General features: G+C 44.8%; 1 protein-coding gene across 1 annotated transcript; it reads left to right on the forward strand.

Annotated features, from left to right (window-relative positions):
* The first annotated feature begins 654 nt into the window (after nucleotides 1–654).
* Nucleotides 655–22,343, forward strand: LOC109904342 (bifunctional epoxide hydrolase 2-like). The gene is made up of 19 exons (XM_031787738.1): nucleotides 655–962; nucleotides 2,663–2,741; nucleotides 6,745–6,904; nucleotides 6,992–7,182; nucleotides 12,421–12,543; nucleotides 12,883–12,954; nucleotides 13,121–13,216; nucleotides 13,343–13,421; nucleotides 15,651–15,685; nucleotides 15,770–15,796; nucleotides 17,036–17,121; nucleotides 19,248–19,359; nucleotides 20,678–20,752; nucleotides 20,856–20,898; nucleotides 21,078–21,180; nucleotides 21,253–21,322; nucleotides 21,409–21,489; nucleotides 21,589–21,647; nucleotides 21,977–22,343. Exons 1-19 carry the CDS (start codon nucleotides 859–861, stop codon nucleotides 22,059–22,061), a joined length of 1,680 nt encoding a protein of 559 aa, XP_031643598.1. The 5' UTR covers nucleotides 655–858; the 3' UTR covers nucleotides 22,062–22,343.
* Nucleotides 22,344–22,861: the final 518 nt, after the last annotated feature.

Here is a 22,861-nt window from a genome sequence, read left to right on the forward strand (position 1 = left end):
ATGTTTGTATTAATTATTATTATTATTATTATTATTATTTATTGAATTCACAAGTTCTTGTAAGTGTTATATTTGTAAGACGATGTTACACCACACTACCTTCTACACACACGTGTAAAGGGATAAAGAATATGTACATAAAGATATATGAATGAGTGCTGGTACAGAGTGGAATAGGCAAGATGCAGTAGATGGTATCGAGTACAGTATATACATATGAGATGAGTAATGTAGGGTATATAAACATAAAAGTGTCATAGTTTAAAGTGGCTAGTGATACATGTATTACATAAAGATGGCAAGATGCAGTAGATGGTGTAGAGTACAGTATAGACGTTGTGAAATCATATGTATATCTCAGGACCCACAAACACAGTAGTGTGACCGTTTCTTCCTGTCCCACAAGTCAGTGAGTCAGCACACAAATGATTAGTGGGAGGATAGTGTGTTTATTACCAACGCTGCAATCATGGGACACAGTATGTTCAGTCCTCAATATTAGCAGCACTCCCACAACAATTCTCCATAGATTTGCTGTGGATTACCCAGAATTCCATAATTTTACCACTGAGTGCATTATACAACGTAAACACACCAATCTGACAGGAGGTGGCGTATTACCCATTTTATGCAGGAATTTAACCCAATTTATTTACACTTTTACAGTAGCAGTTTATCATGTGCGCAGCGGCACGAGTACATTAATGACGACCTAGAACGCATCGACTCATTTAGGGGAGGAGTTGTGTAGCGATAGCCCACTATTACATAAATTGTTTTCAGTAGGTCAGAGTTTCACTTAGTCACCCACCTCCCCTGTCCTCAGTAGAGACTTCCCCGGACAGAGAGATCGATGAAATGGCGACCAAGAAGGCGGTTTTGTTCAACCTGTGGGGGGTCGTTGTTTCTCCCAGCCCTGCAGAAGTTTTCCTCAAATGCGAAGAAACCCTCAAACTCCCCAGGTAGGAATCAAATCTTTTTTCAGCGGTGAGATATAGTGCAAACTGAATCTCATGCATTGTTCAGCGCGTACTGACGGACACAGAAACATCAGTTAGTTATGCGCATGTTCGGAATAATAAACATTTGGCTACACAACAACATAACGGTGATTTTGTTACTGAAGTTACAGTTTGACCATAGATTTGTTAGATATTACTTGTTAGATATTGCTGCACTGTCGGACCTAGAAGAACACGCATTAATACATTGCTACATTCGCAATACTATTTGCTAACCATGTGTATGTGACCAATACATTTGATATTTCACCAGGCAAGTCCGTTAGTAACACATTCTTATTTTCAATGATGGCCTATGAACAGTGGGTTAACTGCCTTGTTCAGGGGCAGAATGAAATCATTTAACCTTGTCAGCATAGGGATTCGATCTAGCAACCTTTCGGTTACTGGCCCAACGCCCTAACCCCCAAACATCACGTCATTGGATTTAGGCTAAATTGGGTGAAGAAAAGACAACTCTTAATATTGATTACTTTTTGGAAATCCAATCAGTTTTCCACGTTGATTCAACGGCATAACATTATTTACCTTTTTCTTATGACGTGTTGATTCAACTCGTCCCCCCCCCCCAATGGGTAGAGACAAGGGGGTAACCTGCCCCCCCTAACATCAATGTGAAAGACTGGCGGAGAGCATGCCAAGACGCAGGAAAGCTGTGATTAAAAATCGGGGTTATTCCACCAAATATTGATTTTGATCTCTTCGTAAGTTAAAACATTAGTAGTGTTTAAAAATAAATATGAACTTATTTTCTCTGCATTATTCAAGGTCTGACAACACTGCATATTGTTGTTATTTTGACCAGTTGTCATTTTCTGTAAATAAATGCTCTAAATGACAACATTTTTATTAGGAATTTGGGAGAAATGTTGTCAGAAATGTTGTCAGTAGTTTATAGAATAAAACAACAATGTTCATTTTACCCAAACACATACCTATAAATAGTAAAACCAGAGAAACTGATAATTTTGCAGTTGTCCCCTAATTTTTTCCAGAGCTGTATATATCTTCGTTGTTAGACTATATCTACAACTTTTAAAAAAATGCAACAAGGAGATCAACTTACCACAAAATATCTCCAAAAGTTGTGATGACACAGAGGAACTCTTTTGTTCAGCAAGAACCGTGACAGCCAGGGAAAGTGTTGGGAAAATAATTTGGTGACATCTTGTGGTCTTTATGTGAATTACAGGGGGAGGGGCAGTTACTCCAGGGAGGTAGTTACCCCCTACTACCCTACGACACCAGTAGCCTCCTATTACATGGACTGAATGGAAGAGATGTGGAGTATAAAAAATAAATAAAAAAATTCATCTGAAATGGCTCTAAACTTCCAGACAGATTGTGTGTGAAATCCATCTGAAATGGCTCTAAACTCCCAGACAGATTCTGTGTGAAATTAATCTGAAATGGCTCTAAACTCCCAGAAAGATTCTGTGTGAAATCCATCTGAAATGGCTCTAAACACTCAGACAGATTCTGTGTGTGTGGTATGAGACGTTGTATACGTTGATACCTTCAATTGTAAAATGTAATATTCAACTTAACCACTGATAAGTCAAAGCCACAATACAGTAGTGTGGTGTATGCAATACGTGTGGTGTGTAATTGAATGTTTAAATGGTTCTGTTCTGTTTTAGTGGTTTTCTGAAGAAGGTGGTGATTGACAAGCACAGCGCCATGGAACGCGCAGAGCGGGGCAAACTCACACTCTCTCAGGTGAGTTAACTTCTTATGGGCAGGTGGGACGGCAGAGTGGGGCAAACTCACACTCTCTCAGGTGAGTTAACTTCTGATGGTAGCGTCCCACCTGGCCAACATCCGGTGAAATTGCAGAACGCGAAATTCAAACGACAGAATTATAAATATTTAACTTTCATAACATCACAAGTGTAATACGTCAAAATAAAGCTTAACTTCTTGTTAATCAGTTTGGCCTCAGCATGACTCTGGAGGTTAGAGTGTAGAGGTGGCAGGGTAGCCTAGTGGTTAGAGTGTAGGGGTAGCAGGTAGCCTAGTGGTTAGAGTGTAGAGGTGGCAGGGTAGCCTAGTGGTTAGAGTGTAGAGGTGGCAGGGTAGCCTAGTGGTTAGAGTGTAGGGGTAGCAGGTAGCCTAGTGGTTAGAGTGTAGAGGTGGCAGGTAGCCTAGTGGTTAGAGTGTAGAGGTGGCAGGGTAGCCTAGTGGTTAGAGTGTAGAGGTGGCAGGGTAGCCTAGTGGTTAGAGTGTAGAGGTGGCAGGGTAGCCTAGTGGTTAGAGTGTAGAGGTGGCAGGGTAGCCTAGTGGTTAGAGTGTAGGGGTGGCAGGTAGCCTAGTGGTTAGAGTGTAGAGGTGGCAGGTAGCCTAGTGGTTAGAGTGTAGAGGTGGCAGGGTAGCCTAGTGGTTAGAGTGTAGGGGTAGCAGGTAGCCTAGTGGTTAGAGCATTGGACTAGTAACTGAAAGGTTGCAAGTTCAAATCCCCGAGCTGACAAGGTACAAAATCTTTCGTTCTGCCCCTGAACAGGCAGTTAATCCACTGTTCCTAGGCCGTCATTGAAAATAAGAATTTGTTCTTAACTGACTTGCCTAGTAAAATAAAGGGGCAAACTCACACTCTCTCAGGTGAGTTAACTTCTTATGGGCAGGTGGGACGGCAGAGTGGGGCAAACTCACACTCTCTCAGGTGAGTTAACTTCTGATGGTAGCGTCCCACCTGGCCAACATCCGGTGAAATTGCAGAACGCGAAATTCAAACGACAGAATTATAAATATTTAACTTTCATAACATCACAAGTGTAATACGTCAAAATAAAGCTTAACTTCTTGTTAATCAGTTTGGCCTCAGCATGACTCTGGAGGTTAGAGTGTAGAGGTGGCAGGGTAGCCTAGTGGTTAGAGTGTAGGGGTAGCAGGTAGCCTAGTGGTTAGAGTGTAGAGGTGGCAGGGTAGCCTAGTGGTTAGAGTGTAGAGGTGGCAGGGTAGCCTAGTGGTTAGAGTGTAGGGGTAGCAGGTAGCCTAGTGGTTAGAGTGTAGAGGTGGCAGGTAGCCTAGTGGTTAGAGTGTAGAGGTGGCAGGGTAGCCTAGTGGTTAGAGTGTAGAGGTGGCAGGGTAGCCTAGTGGTTAGAGTGTAGAGGTGGCAGGGTAGCCTAGTGGTTAGAGTGTAGGGGTAGCAGGTAGCCTAGTGGTTAGAGCATTGGACTAGTAACTGAAAGGTTGCAAGTTCAAATCCCCGAGCTGACAAGGTACAAAATCTTTCGTTCTGCCCCTGAACAGGCAGTTAATCCACTGTTCCTAGGCCGTCATTGAAAATAAGAATTTGTTCTTAACTGACTTGCCTAGTAAAATAAAGGTTAAAATTTTTTATAAAAAATAAAAAAATCCAGCCGCTGTGTCAGATTTCAAAAAGGCTTTACAGCGAAAGCACACCATGCAATTATCTGAGGACTGCGCCCCGCATGAAAAACATATTTCAACCAGGCAGAAATAGTGATATAATAAATGCCTTACCTTTGATCTTCTTCTGTTGGCACTCCAAAAGGTCTCAGTTACATCACAAATGGTCCTTTTGTTCGATAATGTCCTTTTTTATATCCATAAAAACTCAGTTTAGCTAGCGTGCTTCAGTTAATAATCCACCCAGTTTCCCTCCATCAAAATGCATACAAAATTAATCCCAAACGTTACTTCTCCAAACAAGTCAAACAACGTTTATAATCAACCCTTAGGTACCCTAATACGTAAATAAACAATAAAATTGAAGACGTAAAATCGTTATTGTCTTTTCGGAGAAAAATACCAAAGAGCGCACTCTCATCCACGTGCTTGGAAACACTACAGCCAAACAGGGAGCCACCTAGAAAAGCTACAATTTCTGGCTAATTTTTCCAAAAACCAGGATGAAACTCTTTCTAAAGACTGTTGACATCTAGTGGAAGCCCTAGGAACTGCATTCTGGGAGGATTTCGCCTTATAATAAAAGTGCCAGCCATTGAAAACAGTGGTAGGCTGAAAATATATTTTGGGGGGATGGTTTGCCCTCAGGGTTTAGCCTGTCATATCAGTTCTGTTATACCCACAGACGTAATTGTAACAGTTTTAGAAACTTTAGAGTGTTTTCTATCCAGATCTACTAATTATATGCATATCTTAGCTTCTGGGCCTGAGTAACAGGCAGTTTACTTTGGGCACGTTTTTCATCTGGATGTGAAAATACTGCCCCCTACCCAAGAGAGGTTAAAGGCTCTGCATGGTCAATCCGAGGGGCCGTGCAGCATTTACGGTGATTCGGCCTCTGTAGAAGTCAGGGCATCCGTACTTCCTGCGTTTCCCAGAGCAGCGCAGAGCTGTTGTCAAGGACCTTGTTCAGGAAGTAAGTTTGTGTTGATACAGAACCTCCCGCCCTCACCTACCATCAACCAATCATGTCAATGCAGAGCTATAAGGAGCCCTCCACATTGTTACAAAAGTTGAGGCGATCGGTGAGGCAGTATGGAGTTCAGTTTGGCCTCAGCATGACTCTGGAGGTTCCGTAATTGCATCACACCATCCATATGACGTATCCAACCACATTTACAGATCAAGCATACATTTCCTTTTACACAGGCAGCCTACACAGACAAATATCTCAAGGCCATCAAGGCCATCTCAAGGCCATCAGACTGTTAAACAGCCACCACTAACATTGAGTGGCTACTGCCAACACACTGTCAATGCCACTGACTCTACTCCAGCCACTTTAATCATGGGAATTGATGGGAAATGATGTAAATATATCACTAGCCACTTTAAACAATGCTACCTTATATAATGTTACTTACCCTACATTATTCATCTCATATGCATACGTAGATACTGTACTCTATATCATCGACTGCATCCTTATGTAATACATGTATCACTAGCCACTTTAACTATGCCACTTGGTTTACATACTCATCTCATATGTATATACTGTACTCGATATCATCTACTGTATCTTGCCTATGCTGCTCTGTACCATCACTCATTCATATATCCTTATGTACATATTCTTTATCCCCTTACATTGTGTATAAGACAGTAGTTTTTTTGGGAATTGTTAGTTAGATTACTTGTTCGTTATTACTGCATTGTCGGAACTAGAAGCACAAGCATTTCGCTACACTCGCATTAACATCTGCTAACCATGTGTATGTGACAAATAAATTTGATTTGAATAACATCACATTCAAACGACCAACATGGCCAGAACTCCGTTGCCAAGCTGTTAACTCTAAAAGTTCAAGATCTTGATTTTATTTAACTAGGCAAGTCAGTTAAGAACAAATTCTTATTTACAATGACAGCCTAGGAAGAGTGGGTTAGCTGCCTTGTTCAGGAGAAGAACAACAGATTGTTAATCTTGTCAGCTCTGGGATTTGACCTAGCAATCTTTCAGTTACAGACCCAACGCTCTAACCACTAGGCTACATGCCACCTCAAACATTGGTTCCTCAATGACCCCTGGAACTGGTACAAACATGACACAGCAGAAATAGTTTAGTCTATGTATATTATAATCCATGGAAATGGGCCTTCTATTGAAATGTGTTCCCTCTATTGAAATGTGTTCCCTCTATTGAAATGTGTTCCCTCTATTGAAATGTGTTCCCTCTATTGAAATCTCTTCCTTCGATTGAAATGGGCCTTCCATGGAAATTCTTGCATCACCTTACATGACATGTGACAACAAGTCATTGTGTGTGTGTGTGTGTCTACCACTGTGTAGATGATCCCAGAGCTTGATGCAGAGTGTGTGAGTGCAGCATCAGATCAGAAGGTCAGTCTTCCCGCTGGGTTCTCTGTTAAGAGCCTGTTGGAGGAACTCAGAGACTCAACCACCGTCAACAAACACATTCTGCAGACCGTAGCTATGCTCCGCAGACAAGGTAACACACACACACACCTGACACAGAGTTCACATTGTACCGTCTAAGGTCACATGTCATGTCCCGCTTCCTTGTGTTGTCTGTCAGGGTTATTGACAGGTGTGTTGGCCAACCAGTGGGTGGATGACAGTGGGAGTGGAGATAGCTCTGGCCGGCTCCTCTCTCTGCTGGGCGGCCATTTTGATGTGGTGCTACAGTCCTGTCGTACAGGCCTCAGGGTCCCAGAGACCGACCTGTTCACCTCCGCTCTCACACAGCTGGGAGTGCCTCCGAAACAGGTATACACACACACTGGCACGGTTACGCACACACACACACCACACCCACACACACACTACAGCGCACACACACACTACAACGCACACACACACTGGCATGTGCTTACACACACACTGCGCACATACACACACAGACACACCAAGGCCTAACAGCAGTTCTTTGATCTGAAGCCATTCTTGTGATTATTGTGACTTTGCCATTGTAATGGTTTGTAAGCTTGTGTAGTCTAATTAATCTATGATCGTATGCTATCCATTTGTTGTTTGTATGCTGTTCTCTGTATGCCATTTTAATATTTGATTATTAACCAATGATATTAGGCCACTCTTGGCCATGATTACAGACACCTGTGTCTTTTGACGCTATATAAACAAGTCATCCCGCAATGTTTGTGATTATACCCTGATGAAGACAGCTTGGCTGTCGAAACGTTGGACATTACATTTTTGCATCTGAGCTCCTAGAGTGTGTGGCTCTCCTTTGTTTTCAACTAACAGCAGTTCTCCCAGAGAGGTAAAGGTGACCTGTATGTCTGTAAAGGCTGTTCTGGTGATCTCAGCACATATGATAACTTTTATTAAGAGTCAAATTAAAATGGCATCAATAACATTTGATCCTATTTGCAACGACATCCTGATATCAGCCAGCCACGCTCAAGGTCCTAAACGATATCTTAACCGCCATTGATAAGAAACAATACTGTGCAGCCGTATTCATTGACCTGGCCAAGGCTTTCCACTCTGTCAATCACCACATCCTCATCGGCAGACTCGATAGCCTTGGTTTCTCAAATGATTGCCTCGCATGGTTCACCAACTACTTCTCTGATAGAGTTCAGTGTGTCAAATCAGAGGGTCTGTTGTCCGGGCCTCTGGCAGTCTCTATGGGGGTGCCACCGGGTTCAATTCTTGGACCGACTCTCTTCTCTGTATACATCAATGATGTCGCTCTTGCTGCTGGTGAGTCTCTGATCCACCTCTACGCAGACGACACCATTCTGTATACTTCTGGCCCTTCTTTGGACACTGTGTTAACAACCCTCCAGACGAGCTTCAATGCCATACAACTCTCCTTGTTGTGACTTCCAATTGTTCTTAAATACAAGTAAAACTAAATGCATGCTATTCAACCGATCGCTGCCCACACCTGCCCGCCCGACTGGCATCACTACTCTAGACGGTTCTGACTTAGAATATGTCGACAACTACAAATACCTAGGTGTCTGGTTAGACTGTAAACTCTCCTTCCAGACTCACATCAAACATCTCCAATCCAGAATTAAATCTAGAATTGGCTTCCTATTTCGCAACAAAGCATCCTCGACTTTTGCGATGTAATTTACAAAATAGCCTCCAATACCCTACTCAATAAATTGGATGCAGTCTATCACAGTGCCATCCGTTTTGTCACCAAAGCCCCATATACTACCAACCACTGCGACCTGTACGCTCGTTGGCTGGCCCTCGCTTCATACTCGTCGCCAAACCCACTGGCTCCAGGTCATCTACAAGACCCTACTAGGTAAAGTCCCCCCTTATCTCACTTCGCTGGTCACCATAGCAGCATCCACTCGTAGCACGTGCTCCAGCAGGTTTATCTCTCTGGTCACCCCCAAAACCAATTCTTTCTTTGGCTGCCTCTCCTTCCAGTTCTCTGCTGCCAATGACTGGAACGAACTATTTTAAGTACCTTGGCATCATACTTGATTCCAACCTCTCTTTTAAAAAGCATGTGAAAAAGGTAATTCAAATAACCAAATTCAACCTAGCTAATTTCCGATTTATACGAAATTGTTTGACTACAGAGGTAGCAAAACTGTACTTCAAATCTATGATACTCCCCCACTTAACATACTGCTTGACTAGTTGGGCCCAAGCTTGCTGGGCTTGCTGGGCCTAAAACCTATTCAGTCTGTCTACAAACAGGCTCTCAAAGTGCTTGATAGGAAGCCCAATAGCCATCATCATTGTCACATCCTTAGAAAGCATGAGCTCTTGAGTTGGGAAAATCTTGTGCAATACACCGACGCATGTCTTGTATTCAAGATCCTCAATGGCCTGGCTCCCCCTCCACTCAATATTTTTGTTAAACAGAAAACCCAGACATATGGCAGCAGATCCACAAGGTCTGCCATGAGAGGTGACTGTATAGTTCCCCTAAGGAAAAGCACCTTTAGTAAATCTGCATTCTCTGTGAGAGCTTCCCATGTCTGGAATACACTGCCATCAGACACACATAACTGCACCACATATCACACTTTCACAAAATGCTTGAAGACATGGCTAAAGGTCAATCAGATTTGTGAACATGGTCCCTAGCTGTGTGTTGCCACTCTCCATGTTGTCTGTTGTCTATAGCTTGCGAGGTGTGGAAACACTTTGTTGCTTTTATGAATTTTGTCTTGCTGCTTTTTGTTTTATGCTGCTCTGTCTGTATGCTACGTCTTGCTTGTCCTATGTTGCTCTGTCTGTATGCTATGTCTTGCTTGTCATATGTTGCTATGTCTTGCTTGTTCTATGTTGCTATTGTCTATATTGTAATTGTTTTTAATAACCTGCCCAGGGACTGCGGTTGAAAATTAGCCGGTTGGCTAAAACCGGCACTTTTACTGAAATGTTGATTAATGTGCACTGTCCCTGTAAAAATAAACTCAAACTCAAACTACAGAAATCTCTGAAACTGGAAACACTTATCTCCCTCACTAGCTTTAAGCACCAACTGTCAGAGCAACTCACAAATTACTGCACCTGTACATAGCCCATCTATAATTTAGCCCAAACAACTACCTCTCCCCTACTGTAATTATTTATTTATTTTGCTCCTTTGCACCCCATTATTTCTATCTCTACTTTGCACATTCTTCCACTGCAAATCTACCATTCCAGTGTTTTACTTGCTATATTGTATTTACTTTGCCACCATGGCCTTTTTTTGCCTTTACCTCCCTTCTCACCTCATTTGCTCACATTGTATATAGACTTGTTTATACTGTATTATTGACTGTATGTTTTGTTCTTTCCATGTGTAACTCTGTGTCGTTGTATGTGTCGAACTGCTTTGCTTTATCTTGGCCAGGTCGCAGTTGTAAATGAGAACTTGTTCTCAACTTGCCTACCTGGTTAAATAAAGGTAACATAACATTTAAAAAAATGTCTTGGGAGTCACAGCTTCTACCTCCCTTGAAGAAGTTGTTACATTCCTAAAACCTCCGCTTATACATATCAGTTTACAATGTTTACACATGCCACGAGAAATCCTTATCTGACCTCCCTGTGTAGAGTTGCTCTCAGCTATTGTGTCATTAACAACAGGAAGTTATCTGTGTAACAGAGTTCAGAATGTGTTGTAAGCTCACTCCACAGATAACTTGAAATGTTGCCAATGGTGCTATCGAATTCAAATCCTTTTATATAGCTCAACTGGTTTGTACGTTGTCAAGCGGGTGGTCACCTGTGTGTTTGTACATTGTCAAGCTGATGGTCACGTGGGTTTGTACGTTGTCAAGCGGGTGGTCACCTGTGTTTGTATGTTGTCAAGCGGATGGTCACGTGGGTTTGTACGTTGTCAAGCGGGTGGTCACCTGTGTTTGTACATTGTCAAGCGGGTGGTCACCTGTGTTTGTACGTTGTCAAGCGGGTGGTCACCTGTGTTTGTATGTTGTCAAGCAGGTGGTCACCTGTGTTTGTATGTTGTCAAGCGGGTGGTCACCAGTGTTTGTACGTTGTCAAGCGGGTGGTCACCTGTGTTTGTACGTTGTCAAGCGGGTGGTCACCTGTTTGTACGTTGTCAAGCGGGTGGTCACCTGTGTTTGTACGTTGTCAAGCGGGTGGTCACCTGTGTGTTTGTACGTTGTCAAGCGGGTGGTCACCTGTGTGTTTGTACGTTGTCAAGCGGGTGGTCACCTGTGTGTTCGTACGTTGTCAAGCGGGTGGTCACCTGTGTGTTTGTATGTTGTCAAGCGGGTGGCCACCTGTGTTTGTACGTTGTCAAGCGGGTGGTCACCTGTGTTTGTACGTTGTCAAGCGGGTGGCCACCTGTGTGTTTGTACGTTGTCAAGCGGGTGGCCACCTGTGTGTTTGTACGTTGTCAAGCGGGTGGTCACCTGTGTGTTTGTACATTGTCAAGCGGGTGGCCACCTGTGTTGGCGAGGTAGAGGACCTTGGCTAAAGCCCAGTCAGAGGTGGGTTGATGGAGGCAGGGCCATTTACAGTGTGGTCAGACATTGGCGATAGTTCTCATACTTCCTTCTCTCATTATAACTAACACATTACCTGCGATTCTACACATTTTGCAGAGACCGATGCCGCGTTCTCGTGCTGTCAGAGTTATTGGCAGCTCCTAATCTCCATTGTTGTTACAACTCTGAATTCTGGGTAACGTTTCACCACGACCTTGAACCTTTTCATCCAAAAGATTGACAATTATAATTGTATCAATATGGAGAATGTGCCTTTATGTTAAGCAAGTTAGCAATAGTAGACAGTTTAGTAATAGTAGCCAGCTTTGGGATCCTGAGTGGCGCAGCGGTCTAAGGAACTGCATCTCAGTGCAAAATGCGTTACTACAGTCCTTGGTTCGAATCCAGGCTGCATCACATCCGGCTGTGATAGGTAGTCCCAAAAGGTGGTGCACAATCGTCCAGGTTTGGCCGGAGTAGGCCATCATTGTAAATAACAATTTGTTCTAAAATGACTTGCCTTGTTAAATAAAAATCAAGCTAGCTAAAATCGTATTGGTTGAATAATTGTTCTGACTTCAAAAGCACGTGAACACAATCATGTCGGACTTATGAATTCCCAGTTTCCCACAAGCACATAAAGCCACCCATATGTCATTTTAATGATATCTGAGTGAGGGTGATGAACAAAATCAATGGGCGCCCCCTGGAGGTCAGGGCACATGCTCTGTCGGTATTTGGCCATGATTAACAAAAGTCTTTAGATTGGCTAACTTGCTAATCTAAAACCTGTTAGCTGACATGGCTAATTGAGTTACTGTCAGTGACTGACACAACAGGATAAAAAAATAGCTGATGCACAACCAAATTTCGAACTTCTAACTCTCAATTCTAAAACCAAAAACAACTCATTTTTTGGAGGTGGATTTCAGGGGCCCCCTAGTGGCCTGGCACCCTATGAAATGCCGCTTATGTCGCTTATGCCTGGAGCCGGCCCTGGTCTCTCATCTGTGTTCCAGGTGTTGTGAGTGGACAGCTGACCTGTCAGTCTGTTTTTCAGGCTCTGTGGTTGGGTGATGACGAGGAGGGGGTGGGAGCAGCAGAGGCAGTAGGGATGACCGCTGTACTGGTGAAGGACCTGCCGGAAGCTCTGAAACAAGTAGAGACCTTCACTGGCGTACAGGTAACACACACACAATGATATGCAACTTTTCTTGTCCGTCACAATGTCTATGAGAATGTGATGGTTATTTTTTCAGACTTAAAGTAAATGTGTCATCACTGACTTCCCTGATACATTAGCCAGCTGCAGGATTCCAAACCCTTTTAAAAAAAAGTTGTGTATTTCAAATGTTATGGTGATTTCAGGAATCTCCGTTCTGAGGGCTGATTAGCAGAGAGATAATATCTCTGTTTATGTCTATAATTTACATTTCCTCTGGGAATCAATCGAGTAGCCTATTATTCAATGTTGGTTTTGTTATGGAGGAGGTGTGTGTGTGTGTGTGTGTGTGTGTTCCAGGTCGTAACAGGAGAAAGCTACCCAGCCTCTTGCAACCCAGAGGAGGTGTCTCATGGATATATCACCATCAAGGTAACAACACAATGCTGTATGTAGCAGAAAGTGTATACGTGATTACACAATGGTATTACTTTATTGAAGATCTAACTCACCTCTCTCTCTCTCTGTCTCTCTCTCGCTCTGTCTCTCTGTCTCTCTCTGTCTCTCTGTCTCTCTCTCTCTGTCTCTCTCTCTCTAGCCCAGTGTAAAGCTGCACTATGTGGAGATGGGAACGGGGCCTCCAGTCATGCTGTGTCATGGCTTCCCTGAGAGTTGGTACTCATGGAGATACCAGGTACACACACACACACACACACACACACACACACACACACACACACACACACACACACACACACACACACACACACACACACATATACTACTACTACTCACTCACACACCTCTCTCTCTGTCTCAGATTCCAGCTCTAGCTGATGCAGGGTTCAGAGTCTTATCTCTGGACATGAAGGGCTATGGAGAGTCTACAGCTCCACCAGGTTAGTGTGTGTGTGAACATTGTCTATATGTCTATAGTGAATTGAATTATGGCGGTTACATTTGGGCAGTAATTCCTAAGGGTTAAGGTAAGGGATAGGGTTGAATCTAAACAATATATAATGAGTGCCTGGCACTGGGATTGAACACGGGACCCTCGGAGCCGGAGCTTGCAGCTTTACGCCCATCCGCCGTCCACAACACCTTACTTGATGGTAATAGCACTCACCGTTGCCACTAGTGGCCGGTTTTAGAGTCATCTCCTGACGTACTGGGGACCTGGATGAACAACACATATAACCTTGGATCTGGAGTGACCTGGCTGGAGTGACCTGGCTGGAGTGACCTGGCTGGAGTAGAGTTTGGAGTGACCTGGCTGGAGTGACCTGTCTGGAGTGACCTGGCTGGAGTAGGGTCTGGAGTGACCTGGCTGGAGTGACCTGGCTGGAGTAGAGTTTGGAGTGACCTGGCTGGAGTAGAGTTTGGAGTGACCTGGCTGGAGTGACCGGTCTGGAGTGACCTGGCTGGAGTAGGGTCTGGAGTGACCTGGCTGGAGTGACCGGTCTGGAGTGACCTGGCTGGAGTGACCGGTCTGGAGTAGGGTCTGAAGTGACCTGGCTGGAGTAGAGTTTGGAGTGACCTGGCTGGAGTAGGGTCTGGAGTGACCTGGCTGGAGTAGGGTCTGGAGTGACCTGGATGGAGTAGGGTCTGGAGTGACCTGGATGGAGTAGGGTCTGGAGTGACCTGGCTGGAGTAGGGTCTGGAGTGACCTGGCTGGAGTAGGGTCTGGAGTGACCTGGCTGGAGTAGGGTCTGGAGTGACCTGGCTGGAGTAGGGTCTGGAGTGACCTGGCTGGAGTAGGGTCTGGAGTGACCTGCCTGGAGTAGAGTTTGGAGTGACCTGCCTGGAGTGACCTGCCTGGAGTGACCTGGCTGGAGTGACCTGGCTGGAGTGACCGGTCTGGAGTGACCGGTCTGGAGTGACCTGGCTGGAGTGACCGGTCTGGAGTGACCGGTCTGGAGTGACCTGGCTGGAGTAGTGTCTGGAGTGACCTGGCTGGAGTAGTGTCTGGAGTGACCTGGCTGGAGTAGGGTCTGGAGTGACCTGGCTGGAGTAGGGTCTGGAGTGACCTGGCTGGAGTAGGGTCTGGAGTGACCTGGCTGGAGTGACCTGGCTGGAGTAGGGTCTGGAGTGACCTGGCTGGAGTGACCGGTCTGGAGTGACCTGGCTGGAGTGACCTGGCTGGAGTGACCGGTCTGGAGTGACCTGGCTGGAGTGACCGGTCTGGAGTGACCTGGCTGGAGTGACCTGGCTGGAGTAGGGTCTGGAGTGACCTGGCTGGAGTGACCTGGCTGGAGTAGGGGCTGGAGTGACCTGGCTGGAGTAGGGGCTGGAGTGACCTGGCTGGAGTAGGGGCTGGAGTGACCTGGCTGGAGTGACCTGGCTGGAGTAGGGGCTGGAGTGACCACAACATTCACATAACCATCTTTATGAGAAGTGCTGTGTGGCACCTTCCTTCCTTATTTATACCTTCTATCTTTGCTTTCTCACGCTAGAGAAGTACAGTTATGTGAATGTAGACATGTACAGGGTTTACTGACAATGTCTCGTTACATAGTTTTACAGTTTTAAGTTTAGTCTGCTGTTAGTTGAACAGTTTAAAGCCTGGTCTCCCTGCTGTTAGTTGAACAGTTTAAAGCCTGGTTTCTCCATCTCCCTGCTGTTAGTTGAACAGTTTAAAGCCTGGTTTCTCCATCTCCCTGCTGTTAGTTGAACAGTTTAAAGCCTGGTTTCTCCATCTCTCTGCTGTTAGTTGAACAGTTTAAAGCCTGGTTTCTCCATCTCCCTGCTGTTAGTTGAACAGTTTAAAGCCTGGTTTCTCCATCTCCCTGCTGTTAGTTGAACAGTTTAAAGCCTGGTTTCTCCATCTCTCTGCTGTTAGTTGAACAGTTTAAAGCCTGGTCTCTCCGTCTCCCTGCTGTTAGTTGAACAGTTTAAAGCCTGGTTTCTCCATCTCCCTGCTGTTAGTTGAACAGTTTAAAGCCTGGTTTCTCCATCTCTCTGCTGTTAGTTGAACAGTTTAAAGCCTGGTCTCTCCGTCTCCCTGCTGTTGGGGGACTGTAGTGTCAAACACAATAGGAACACCATCATTATTACAGATCAAGATTGATTTATCCAAGTTCAATAACAATCTCGCTTCCTCTTTCCTCTCCCACACGTTCTCTCTCTAGACATAGAGGAGTACTCACAGGAACAGATCTGCCAGGTAAAGGACATACGAACAAAACATCCTCTGTCTATCCTTGACATGATTGTAATGGTTTTCTGTATGTTCTTATCTCTGTTGTAGGATCTTGTGACTTTCATGGATAAAATGGTGAGTCCACTCCCAATAATCAGCCCTGTATGTTAAACTATCAGGGTGAAGTATTAGTCGCCACATGGGTGGTGTGGTGCTACAGGAAGAGTTCAACGCTTCCTTTAATGCCCTCTCTCTCGCTCTGTCTCTCTCTCGCTCTGTCTCTCTCTCGCTCTGTCTCTCTCTCTCTCTGTCTCTCTCTCTCGCTCTGTCTCTCTCTCTCGCTCTGTCTCTCTCTCTCGCTCTGTCTCTCTCTCTCGCTCTGTCTCTCTCTCTCGCTCTGTCTCTCTCTCTCGCTCTGTCTCTCGCTCTGTCTCTCTCTGTCTCTCGCTCTGTCTCTCGCTCTGTCTCTCGCTCTGTCTCTCTCGCTCTGTCTCTCTCGCTCTGTCTCTCTCGCTCTGTCTCTCTCGCTCTGTCTCTCTCGCTCTGTCTCTCGCTCTGTCTCTCTCGCTCTGTCTCTCGCTCTGTCTCTCTCTCTCTCGCTCTCTCTCTCTCTCTCTCGCTCTGTCTCTCTCTCTCTCTCGCTCTGTCTCTCTCGCTCTGTCTCTCTCTCTCTCTCGCTCTGTCTCTCTCTCTCGCTCTCTCTCGCTCTGTCTCTCTCTCTCTCTCTCTCGCTCTGTCTCTCTCGCTCTCTCTCGCTCTGTCTCGCTCTCTCTCTCTCTCGCTCTGTCTCTCTCGCTCTGTCTCTCTCTCTCGCTCTGTCTCTCTCTCTCGCTCTGTCTCTCTCTCTCTCGCTCTGTCTCTCTCTCTCTCTCGCTCTGTCTCTCTCGCTCTGTCTCTCTCTCTCTCGCTCTGTCTCTCTCTCTCGCTCTCTCTCGCTCTGTCTCTCTCTCTCTCTCTCTCGCTCTGTCTCTCTCGCTCTCTCTCGCTCTGTCTCGCTCTGTCTCGCTCTCTCTCTCTCTCGCTCTGTCTCTCTCGCTCTGTCTCTCTCTCTCGCTCTGTCTCTCTCTCTCGCTCTGTCTCTCTCTCTCTCGCTCTGTCTCTCTCTCTCTCGCTCTGTCTCTCTCGCTCTGTCTCTCTCTCTCTCGCTCTGTCTCTCTCGCTCTGTCTCTCTCTCTCTCGCTCTGTCTCTCTCTCTCGCTCTGTCTCTCTGTCTCTCTCTCTCTCGCTCGCTCTGTCTCTCTCTCTCTCGCTCGCTCTGTCTCTCTCTCTCTCGCTCTGTCTCTCTCGCTCTGTCTCTCTCTCTCTCGCTCTGTCTCTCTCGCTCGCTTTGTCTCTCTCGCTTTGTCTCTCTCGCTCTGTCTCTCTCGCTCTCAGGGTATTCCCCAGGTGACTCTGGTTGGTCATGATTGGGGTGGAGCTGTGGTCTGGAACATGGCCCGGTGTCATCCAGAGAGAGTCAGGTAGACTAAAGGGGTCTACACACCTTACGCAAACGGTTATGTGAATGTCGTTTTACGGCATAAAATGGACGTAGTCCTGCTTTTTTTTTTATCACCAAACTCACTTTGGTTGAAAATGGAACTTCTAAACGAAGGTATTTTGTGTATTATTAACTACCCAAAAACAGCCTCAAGCCATGTGATTTCTCTGTGAGCAAAATAATATTTAATTCTATTTTTTGCTGACATTGGGAGACTAATACATTCAAGCAGCAACTGCGATAATGTTGTTTGTTACACTAGCAAGTATAACAATATTTACCAGGGCATATTCTTACATTTATAAATGGGATTATTTCACATGGGGGAGATGTGGGAAACTAAAAGGCTAGTTTGCTTGCTGTTTTTAGCCTGCTAGCTAGCAGGCTGCTAGCGGAATAGCCTACAGACAACAGACAGGCACCAAACGAAGTTTTTTATTTATTTATTTATTTCACCTTTATTTAACCAGGTAGGCAAGTTGAGAACAAGTTCTCATTTACAATTGCGACCTGGCCAAGATAAAGCAAAGCAGTTCGACAGATAAAACGACACAGAGTTACACATGGAGTAAAAACAAACATACAGTCAATAATGCAGTATAAACAAGTCTATATACAATGTGAGCAAATGAGGTGAGAAGGGAGGTAAAGGCAAAAAAGGCCAAGATGGCAAAGTAAATACAATATAGCAAGTAAAATACTGGAATGGTAGTTTTGCAATGGAAGAATGTGCAAAGTAGAAATAAAAAAATAATGGGGTGCAAAGGAGCAAAATAAATAAATAAATAAAAATGAAATACAGTTGGGAAAGAGGTAGTTGTTTGGGCTAAATTATAGGTGGGCTATGTACAGGTGCAGTAATCTGTGAGCTGCTCTGACAGTTGGTGCTTAAAGCTAGTGAGGGAGATAAGTGTTTCCAGTTTCAGAGATTTTTGTAGTTCGTTCCAGTCATTGGCAGCAGAGAACTGGAAGGAGAGGCGGCCAAAGAAAGAATTGGTTTTGGGGGTGACTAGAGAGATATACCTGCTGGAGCGTGTGCTACAGGTGGGAGATGCTATGGTGACCAGCGAGCTGAGATAAGGGGGGACTTTACCTAGCAGGGTCTTGTAGATGACATGGAGCCAGTGGGTTTGGCGACGAGTATGAAGCGAGGGCCAGCCAACGAGAGCGTACAGGTCGCAATGGTGGGTAGTATATGGGGCTTTGGTGATAAAACGGATTGCACTGTGATAGACTGCATCCAATTTGTTGAGTAGGGTATTGGAGGCTATTTTGTAAATGACATCGCCAAAGTCGAGGATGCTTTGTTGCGAAGAGGAGGGAGGAGTGGAAGAGGGGATTATTTCACATGGGGGAGATGTGGGAAACTAAAAGGCTAGTTTGCTTGCTGTTTTTAGCCTGCTAGCTAGCAGGCTGCTAGCGGAATAGCCTACAGACAACAGACAGGCACCAAACCAAGTAATGCAAAGCAAACTTAAACTTGTAGCTATTATTCAATATTCAGTTGGTTTTCATTGAAATTAGCTAACAGTGGTGATGTTTTTGACGTGATTCGTATTTGGTTTTACCACAAGTGGGGCCGGCAGGGTAGCCTAGTGGTTAGAGCGTTGGACTAGTAACCGTAAAGGTTGCTAGATCAAATCCCTGAGCTGACAAGGTACAAATCTGTCGTTCTGCCCCTGAACAAGGCAGTCAACCCACTGTTCCTAGGCCATCATTGAAAATAAGAATTTGTTCTTAACCTTCTTGCCTGGTTAAATAAAGGTCTAATAAATAAAAAGTGGGACGACATCAGGAAGATTAGCTAGCGTTAGCTAATGGGGATAATAAAAATAAGTTAAAAAATTACATCAAGAAAATCTCTGCTATCGCCCCCTTGTGTATGTTGCTATTGGGGGGTTTAGGAACACATGGACCGGCAAGGCTATTATGTTACCCCCCCCCCCCCCCCCCCCCAACATCTGACTCCACCCAAGAGCACACATGCGTGTAGGTAGATCTACGCACGTTAAGTATGTGGAAACCTTAACACACACACACACTCCCTGAGACGGTAAAAAATTCAACCAATACCTGGTGTGTGTGTGTGTGTGTGTGTGTTTGTAGAGCGGTTGCTTCTCTGAACACCCCTCTGTTCCCCGTGGACCCCTCCAAGGATCCTATGAACTTCCTGAAGACTGTGCCAATCTTTGACTACCAGCTCTACTTCCAGGACCCCGTAAGTGTGTGTGTAGAACGGAGGAGGGGAGAGGAACTTTACTCTTGTCTCCCTACTGTACGGTACCATATTCATCCATTATGCCTCAGTACAACTCGGTCACTCGTGATCAGGTCACTCGTGATACAAGTCAGTGTTCGACTTCCATCCATGTCTGAGGATGTCGGGAGATGACGTGGAAACCCACCACTAGAGGTCTGCTGTTACCTTTAAATAGATTTCAGTTGTAGGAGGGGATGGTGGATGGGTGTAAGCATCTGACTGACTCAAAAGGTCCCAAACATTAACTTACCTTAACCATTTAGAGATAATGATTAACCTTACCTTAACCATTTAGAGATGATGACTAACCTTAACAATTTGGAGTTCATGTCTATCTTTAAACACTTAAAAACGTGATGATTGAACAACTTCGAAATTTGACGTTTGAGAAACATGGAAGAACGTCTCATTTTGACCTGAGACTGAAAGATAGTTGGGTGTTGTTTCCAGTTTTTCCGCAACTACTCAATTAATTGTTGCTAGTGCTAAATGATCCTCTAATTACTCAAGTTGCTTTAGTTTACATTGTGAACATAGTCAATGTAGCTAGCTAGCGAGAGTTTGTGCTAGCTAGTAGCTTCTTGACTTTATACATCTTAGTACAATAATCAGTGGTGTGTCTAGTGGAAGCCATATGCAACCAAAATCAACTTTTATTTCTCATTATTTCAATTCACAAGATAGAACATGCGACACACAGCCAACTAGAATTGAACCTCTGTGATTCTTGAGCTTGGATGCTGCCATTGGACGCTGCCATTGGACGCTGCCATTGGACATGACTCAACACGAGTGCATAGGAGCTTTCATTGCTTTTAACGGAAGGATTTCGTCAATGGCTGAATGCTGATGGCTATAGTATAGCAGGGCAGTATCTCCTCTACAGGGTGTAACAGAGACCTGTCCTTATGAAACTCCTCTACAGGGTGTACCAGAGACCTGTCCTTATGAAACTCCTCTACAGGGTGTAACAGAGACCTGTCCTTATATACCTCCTCTACAGGGTGTAACAGAGACCTGTCCTTATGAAACTCCTCTACAGGGTGTACCAGAGACCTGTCCTTATGAAACTCCTCTACAGGGTGTAACAGAGACCTGTCCTTATATACCTCCTCTACAGGATGTAACAGAGACCTGTCCTTATATACCTCCTCTACAGGGTGTAACAGAGACCTGTCCTTATGAAACTCCTCTACAGGGTGTAACAGAGACCTGTCCTTATATACCTCCTCTACAGGGTGTAACAGAGACCTGTCTTTATGAAACTCCTCTACAGGGTGTAGCTGAGACTGAGATGGAGAAAGACCTGGCAAGGACCTTCAAGATCTTCTTCCATGGCAGTGGAGATAAGGTCACACACACACACACACACTCTCTCTCTCTCGTGAATGATCTCTCTCTCTCTCGTGAATGATCTCTCTCTTGTGAATGATCTCTGTTGTGTTGTTCTCCAGGATAATGTTCCTGAGATCAACACTGCTGGAGTTTGTGCCAGAGGTGAGTCTAGAAGACAAACCAACGTTCTGATTGGAGGCTTGGGGCTGAAGGCTTGACCTATGGTATTCAACTAACTAACCAACTGACTGGATGGACAATACTGTGTTGTAAAACTTGTGCAACATAGTACATTGCTGTCAATAAATCTTCATACTGCAGACTACACTGTGTGTGTGTAGGTGGTCTGTTCGTAGGACTGCCAGACGAGATACCCAGGAGTTCTATCCTCAGTGAGACTGCTCTGCAATTCTACATCACTCAGTTCAAAGACAAGGGATTCAGGTATACACACACACACACACACACACAATGGCAGCAGCAGGAGGAGAGTGACAGAGTGTTCTGTTTTTCCAGAGGGCCGTTGAACTGGTACCGAAATGTTGTGAGCAACTGGAAATGGCTATGCTCCCGACCCAGGGCTAAGGTAGGGGTGTGTGTGTGTGTGTGTGATATCTTAACACAGTTACAGTATATGTTGAGGAATGATGGTGGTTTCCTGTGTTTGTGTAGCTCTTGATGCCAGCTCTCATGGTGACAGCTGGTAAAGATCCTGTCCTGCTGCCTGTCTTCTCCAAGGGAATGGAAAACATGGTGAGACCACACACACACACACACACACACACACACATATTTATACACACATGTATACATGTAGATTCCACGTGTGACTGTGACATCTCTGTGTGTCAGATCCCGAACTTAACAAGAGGACACATCGAAGAATGTGGACACTGGACCCAGATGGAAAGGTCGGTCCCAGTGTGTGTGTGTGTGTCTGTGTGTGTGTGTGTGTGTGTGTCCTTGCACAGACCAATGGAGGGGAGGCTGACTGTGTGAACTCTGCAGTCAGTTCCTGTTAGTCCCCAGAATAACCTCTGATCTAAAGCCTTGCTGAGGGAGACGGGTCAGGTAGAGGTTAAAGGTCATAGCTTCACTTCTGCTCTGCAGTCTAAGTTGGTGTGTTGTTTTGTGTGGTATAAACTGTGTAAAGTGTACTGGTTGAAAGAGTTGTGTATATTGGCTAACATACTGTATTTGGCATGACGTGTGTGTGTGTGTGTGTGTGTGTTCTTTTTAGGCCGTCTGAGCTGAACACCATTCTGATCTCCTGGCTGAAAGACACTCACAACAACACCGGGGTTGCCATGACACCCAAGCTGTGATCAGTTACCAGGACAACATATTCCTTTGTAGTGAACTGTTGGAATCATCTGTTAATTCAGAATTATTTCTACAACTGTACGATGCCCTTTTAAATTTTTTTTAGGTGAAACATTTTTCTCTTCTAAAGACGCACACGCTGCACAAGTGTATCAACAGCCACGACACCTCCAGCATGATGTCTCAAAACGGCCCTTTTTTGAGACAGTTCGTGAGAAAGTGCGACTGACCTATATTGTTGAGTGTACAAAATATAAAGGACACCTGCTCTTTCCATCACTTAGGCCCTATTCTACATCTGCATTGCTTTGGGGGTTTTAGTCTGGGTTTCTGTACAGCACTTTGAGATATCAGCTGATGTACGAAGGGCTATATAAATACATTTGATTTGAATTTGATTTGACTAGTGTTACTATAGAATGTCGATTATGTCATTATTACCCCGGCTTGTCTGTTTTCTTCCAGTGGACGATTCAGACGGGATTAGTTTTTACCAAACTGCCCCTGTAATTATTTTTGTTTCCCCCCCCGATTGGCCAACACTACTGGAGTTTGTGCCAGAGGTGAGACGGAAGCCTGTAGGCTCTTCTAGGTCGTGAAGATATTTTAAATGTCTAGGGATCAACCAGCTCTGTCTCACAATAGTACAAAGTTTAACAGGTGCTGCACCCAGTTTGGGTAAGAACACCAGAACAAGTTGAAGCTTAAAACAAAGTGCTATACAGGTACCCTACAGATGAATGATTTGTTTTGTTAAATAGCAACTTTTCTAGTGCCACACTTCTCTTTCAATAGATGAAGT

This window comes from Oncorhynchus kisutch, linkage group LG14 (genome assembly GCF_002021735.2).
Source record: "Oncorhynchus kisutch isolate 150728-3 linkage group LG14, Okis_V2, whole genome shotgun sequence".
Taxonomy (NCBI): Eukaryota; Metazoa; Chordata; class Actinopteri; order Salmoniformes; family Salmonidae; genus Oncorhynchus; species Oncorhynchus kisutch.

Excerpts from the sequence above, each read along its gene's own strand:
- LOC109904342 (XM_031787738.1), top strand. The coding sequence starts at position 859 with ATGGCGACCAAGAAGGCGGTTTTGTTCAACCTGTGGGGGGTCGTTGTT. Across the intron at positions 20,753-20,855 it reads TCCATGGCAGTGGAGATAAG|GATAATGTTCCTGAGATCAA; the intron begins GTCACACACACA and ends GTTGTTCTCCAG. Across the intron at positions 21,490-21,588 it reads CCAAGGGAATGGAAAACATG|ATCCCGAACTTAACAAGAGG; the intron begins GTGAGACCACAC and ends TCTGTGTGTCAG.